This window comes from Ranitomeya variabilis, chromosome 7 (genome assembly GCF_051348905.1).
Source record: "Ranitomeya variabilis isolate aRanVar5 chromosome 7, aRanVar5.hap1, whole genome shotgun sequence".
In the NCBI taxonomy this organism is placed as follows: Eukaryota; Metazoa; Chordata; class Amphibia; order Anura; family Dendrobatidae; genus Ranitomeya; species Ranitomeya variabilis.
The window spans coordinates 31,129,868-31,136,063 of NC_135238.1; the positions used below are offsets into that span (position 1 = coordinate 31,129,868).

A 6,196-nucleotide genomic window follows, 5' to 3' on the forward strand; every position below is an offset into this window, starting at 1 on the left:
TTTCCATCCGTCCACTACTTCTGTTCAGGTCGGGAGGAAGTGGAGACAGATGAATAGCAATGTGATGGCAATATCAGACTACTGAAGACTTGTTTGTAGTCTGTTACCATGGATACACATAGATCTTCATAGGATTATTATAACACCATATCCTTATTTTTGTACTTACCGGGTCACAGCAAGCAGCAGTTCCTCTAGATGAGGCGTATCATGAATAGGCTTCTGCTTCAGGAGAGAAGTGATCAGTTCTGCTATTCGTGACCAGAGGACTCGGGCCATTGTGTCAGTGCAGTCTCTGAAGATGGTAGACAGAGCCTTTAGTGACCGAGTGACTGACTGAGAAACGCCAGAGGTTAGTAGCTTCTCTAAGTGAACAAGGATCCTCAGGGCCACCGCAGGAAGATCCGATACTTGGCCGATGTGTGAAAGACCCGTCAGCTTTACAAATGTGAAAAAAACATGGGCTATAAGATCATTGACTGCAGATGCTACAAACAGGCTGGAGTCCATCAGAAGGTCCAACATGGTCTCTAATATTCCTGGGAAAGACGAGAGAAAAAAAAAACACCAAAGGAAAATATATAAAAAGTTTCACACATGGTTACAACTTTTTTCACAACTTAATTTTTTGAAGTTCTTCCATGGCCCCGGCACATTTCCGACAAGTGAGTAGAGGTTAGTGGGGGCAGAGTGACGCATGTCTGGGAGAAAGCACCAGATGGAGGGGCCCGGTCTATTAGAGGTTCTCTGCTCTGACTAAAGCCGATTGCAGACAGACACTGAACTTTGCGGACCAATCACATCTGAAAATTGTGGATATGTCAGGCTCCGCGTGTTTGTGGGTGCAGGAGCTAGCAGATGCGTCAATCGTTCCACGCAGACCTGAGGTCTATGTGAAAAACAGCCCGTGTGCACTAGCTCATAGACTAACATCGCCACACACAGACAGTACAAGGACCAAAATGATGGTAGTCTGAACTTAGCCTAACAGAATCCCCCCATCTAATAAAGTCTGTCATTCCCCTGTTATTATTCCTGACAATTTATGAATTGTGACATTAATTTATGACTGGGTTTTACAATCACCATTGTCAGCTGGATGGTAAGAAGAATATTCATACACTGCCCTGTCCGTGTTTGTAGATTGTGTAGGAACGGTGACACTAAATTGGGATTTAATTCATAAATTTCCAATAGGAAAAAACAGAAGCACTTCATAAAAAAGATTACAGTAAGTTGTTTTGTTTTTTTTTTAAATGCCCGTACCCCGTGTCTGCAGAAAACATAACGCTTCTTGGTGCTGTACCATACTGAGCAGGCCTTGTATCCACGCTCTCCTGATGGATGCATCCTTCCATGTACCATTGGTGTAGATACACTCTCCATACATCTCGGGTATAACATCATCAGACTGGAAGAAACAGAAAAGAACTAAGCGGACAAGAGTGTCGCACAGACAATCCGTGGACTGCCATAACATCATCACTTTATTCTCAGCTAGGCCATATGCCACTTGTACAGTCATGGCCAAAAGTATTGACACCCCTGCAATTCTGTCAGATAATACTTAGTTTCTTCCTGAAAATGATTGCAAACACAAATTATTTGGTATTATTATCTTCATTTAAATTTGTCTTAAATGAAAAAACACAAAAAGAATTGTTCTAAAGCCAAATTGGATATAATTCCACACCAAACATAAAAAAAGGGGGTGGACAAAAGTATTGACACTGTTCGAAAAATCATGTGATGCTTCTCTAATTAGTGTAATTAACAGCACCTGTAACTTACCTGTGGCACCTAACAGGTGTTGGCAATAACTAAATCACACTTGCAGCCAGTTGACATGGATTAAAGTTGACTCAACCTCTGTCCTGTGTCCTTGTGTGTACCACATTGAGCATGAAGAAAAGAAAGAAGACCAAAGAACTGTCTGAGGACTTGAGAAACCAAATTGTGAGGAAGCATGAGCAATCTCAAGACTACAAGTCCATCTCCAAAGACCTGAATGTTCCTGTGTCTACCGTGCACAGTGTCATCAAGAAGTTTAAAGCCCATGGCACTGTGGCTAACCTCCCTAGATGTGGACGGAAAAGAAAAATTGACAAGAGATTTCAACGCAAGATTGTACCGGATGTTGGATAAAGAACCTCGACTAACATCCAAACAAGTTCAAGCTGCCCTGCAGTCCGAGGGTACAACAGTGTCAACCAGTACTATCCGTCGGTGCCTGAATAAAAAGGGACTGCATGGTAGGAGACCCAGGAAGACCCCACTTCTTACCCCGAGACATAAAAAAGCCAGTCTGGAGTTTGCCAAAACTTACCTGAAAAAGCCTAAAACGTTTTGGAAGAATGTTCTCTGGTCAGATGAGACAAAAGTAGAGCTTTTTGGGCAAAGGCATCAACATGGAGTTTACATGAGAAAAAAAAGAGGCATTCAAAGAAAAGAACACGGTCCCTACAGTCAAACATGGCGGAGGTTCCCTGATGTTTTGGGGTTGCTTTGCTGCCTCTGGCACTGGACTGCTTGACCGTGTGCATGGCATTATGAAGTCTGAAGACTACCAACAAATTTTGCAGCATAATGTAGGGCCCAGTGGGAGAAAGCTGGGTCTCCCTCAGAAGTCAAGGGTCTTCCAGCCGGACAATGACCCAAAACACACTTCAAAAAGCACTAGAAAATGGTTTGCGAGAAAACACTGGAGACTTCTAAGGTGGCCATCAATGAGTCCAGACCTGAATCCATTGAACACCTGTGGAGAGATCTAAAAATGGCAGTTTGGAGAAGGCACCCTTCAAATATCAGGGACCTGGAGCAGTTTGCCAAAGAAGAATGGTCTAAAATTCCAGCAGAGCATTGTAAGAAACTCATTGATGGTTACCGGAAGCGGTTGGTCGCAGTTATTTTGGCAAAAGGTTGTGCAACCAAGTATTAGGCTGAGGGTGCCAATACTTTTCTCTGGCCTATTTTTGGAGTTTTGTGTGAAATGATCAATGTTTTGCTTTTTGCTTCATTATCTTTTGTGTTTTTTTCATTTAAGAGAAATTAAATGAAGATAATAATACCAAAGAATTTGTGATTGCAATCATTTTCAGGAAGAAACTGAGTATTATCTGACAGAATTGCAGGGGTGTCAATACTTTTGGCCATGACTGTATGAGTCTAATGATGACTGGGGGGGGGGATGGCCTGCTAAGAAATAATATGTAAGGCTATATGGAAGCCTGTTTGTTAACAAAAGACAAAGATCAGACCCTGCGCCATATGTATAATGTGTCTCTGTATGGCCATCCTCACATATGTGGTTCCAGATATAGCCAACTGAAAAAGAGGTGACATATTCCAATACAAGGTGTTACCCCAGAAGTAAGTCATCGGTGATAACTGTATGATTTTTGGGGGTCCTGTGTTACCTGTATGAATGAACAGTAGTGCACATGTGTGACCACCATTCTGCACTTCTATGGAATAAGTAGTACATGTGTGATCCCTGCTCTCATAGACAGAGAATGGAGCTGTGGTCAAACATGTACAATACTGCTCTAATCATAGGGGGAACGCAGGACCCTGTTGCTGTGCTTGGATCATGGGATCCCGCATTCAGAAATCCTGTGAGCAATGATGATTTCCATCAGGAAAACTCCTATTCATAGAGGACATGTTTTCCCTTGCAGAGAGTGCCAAGCCGGTGTTTACAGGCCCAGGCAATGCTCTTCTGCCAACTTAAATATGCAAGTAGTCTCTTGAGAAGAAACTTTAGAGCCACTTATTGGATGTAGCCACCATTAGGGTATGTGTCCATGTTCAGGATTGCATCAGGATTTGGTCAGGATTTTACGCAGGTAAAATCCTGACCAAATCTGCACCTGAGGTTACTGGCAGGTCACCTGCATTGTCCTTGCGTTGTTTCTGCATTGTAAGGACATGCTGCGTTCTGAAAAGACGCGCCGCATGTCCGTTTCCGCGGGTCTGCCGCATGTGTCTTTTAATGCATAGTGGAGACGGGATTTCATGAAATCCCCTCCACTATGCTGTAACATCTGGACGCTGCGTGTTTGACGCTGCGGCTCTACGCAGCGCCAAACACGCAGCGTTTCCTGAACGTGGAAACATACCCTAAAAGTCAATATCGACCCTCTAACAAACCTTGCGACATGACTTAAAATAGGAATCCAAAACCACAATTTCCATTTGCAGACTCTTATTTTGGGATATTGCTCCTCCTCAGTGCAAAGTAGGAGATCTGTTTGGGCTGGGTAAAAATCCTCTGAAGGTCTAAGTGGGAATATTTTTCCTTGTGTGAAAGTCCCAAGCTCGCGTAAGGAGACTTATAGGCCATGCATTGCTCATCTGCAAATATAAATATGCAAATATCCTCTTCTGAAGGAAGAGAGAAAAGTCTGCTCACCATGAGATATTTAAATCCTCCTTCCTGAGCTGCCAAGACTCCAACCAGTCTCACAGAAAAGGCCAGGAGGCTGTGGTCTGCTTCTTCTATACTCAGAACCTGATGGAAGAGTCCTGGAATACATGGATTCTCATTCAACAGGTGCTCCGCAGAAACTTTAAAACAGAGAGAAGGCACATCAGACATTATATAATAGCATGTGATACTGAAGTTTAATAACAGATAATATCAATTCTAGAATAAAAAAAATAGACAAAGAGTTGAATTAACTAATGAATTAATCAGATTGCTCAGTCTCATACTGCATCCCCGACCTCAGTGGGAAATGAACCATGAGACACTGGGGTCACATTAAAAGGGTTGTTCCATTAGAGGATCCATCATTCATATCTTCTGTTACGCTATATGAATATCGAAGAGTTAGTTAGGTGCCCCCTTTATTGCCCATCGGTATGAGTTGCTGCGGTTTTTGGACATGCATCAAGCACAGGTGAAGCAGCGCTCTAGATCCATGTGCATTACCTGTACCTGCCATGCAGTCATTCACTGTGAATCAATAACCGCTATAAGGGTAGGCTTAAAAAAATTGCAAACTGGTGAAATTGACTTACTAGACAATTGCAAGTCGCCGATGCTGACATTCAGCCATAAAGAGATGGCCGTTACCTGTCCCCAGAAGGCCCTTAAACCAGTCCAGCAGTTTCTCATAGATGGAGTCATCGGTCATCAGCTGCCTGTTGTCAACCAGGACTCTGCAGACGTGGGGCAGCAGCTGCGAACACTCCGCGTCCATAGTGACTCCTGCAGAAAATACAACATATTCTGATTTATATGCGTTAACTGTACACGGCTACAAAACTGCACTGTCCATTGTTGATGGCTCTCGCCCTGCAGCCAGCAAGTCACAGGTAACCAGTTTGGCACAAAGCATTCCTTTTAAAAGGTGGTCCGGTGGAAACAAGTCATCACTATCTATAATATTGGTGGGGGTCCGATCACTGGGACCACTGCTTCTATCCCGATGCACAAGTCCGCCTACTGCTCCATTCATTCCTTATGGCGCTGAGCTCCGCTTTCTCCGGCAGCCCCATAGAGACTGAATGGCGCAGCGGTGAGACGTGTGATTTGCCACTGCAGGGATAATGTTCCCTGTGCTGCCGATTGGTGCAGGAAGCGGCACTTATGGTGGCACCTATGGATCGCATGCAGGGTATTCAGCATGCCCCCAATTCTAGGGCAGGCTGGAGACCATGGCTATTGGCCGGCCGGCGTCCGCCATGCCCTCAGACCTTCCTCCTGATCTGAGAGGTGACCATAAATGCCGGCCCTAACGGTGTCATTAGCCTCTTAACTCCCACAATGCATCACTGTAGCCACGTGTATATGTGCAGTGCAGGGACAGTTACCCGTAGCAACCAACATGCATTGGAAAGTAGCAGTCTGACTGGTTGCTATGGGCAACAGCGCCCTTTCCCTAATACCGAGGCCTGCCATACTGAACACTATGGAGGTGTCAGCTCACCACAGCCCTCCCCGCGGAGCGACAGCTAGAATATACACAGCTTCCAACCTACAGCGTGCAGAAGATTCTGGAAGTCGCGGTGATATGACGTCATTTTCCAGCCGCATGGGAAACCCGGCGGCCATCTTTAATATGGGCAAAACAGTAGCGCGCATTGGGAAACGGCAACTTCGTAAATACTGGCAACTAAAGTCGTATTCTTAATGAAGGAACGATTGATGTTTAAATAAGATGAAAACAATATATATTTTTTATTAATAATG

General features: G+C 44.3%; 1 protein-coding gene across 4 annotated transcripts in view; it reads right to left on the reverse strand.

Moving 5' to 3' along the window:
- Positions 1-6,026, reverse strand: part of BRAT1 (BRCA1 associated ATM activator 1) — a 39,272-nt gene extending 33,246 nt beyond the window's left edge. Inside the window, exons 1-5 of one of the 4 annotated variants that reach the window (XM_077274749.1) lie at positions 5,934-6,014; positions 5,078-5,212; positions 4,412-4,566; positions 1,267-1,411; positions 170-539 (exon numbers count right to left, since the gene is read on the reverse strand). In XM_077274749.1, coding sequence (XP_077130864.1) covers positions 170-539; positions 1,267-1,411; positions 4,412-4,566; positions 5,078-5,204 — 797 coding nt within the window. In that variant the 5' untranslated portion in view covers positions 5,205-5,212; positions 5,934-6,014. Of the gene's footprint in view, positions 1-169; positions 540-1,266; positions 1,412-4,411; positions 4,567-5,022; positions 5,213-5,933 lie in introns of all 4 variants that reach the window. The other 3 variants (XM_077274750.1, XM_077274752.1, XM_077274751.1) reach the window with 3 other exon arrangements.
- Positions 6,027-6,196: the final 170 nt, after the last annotated feature.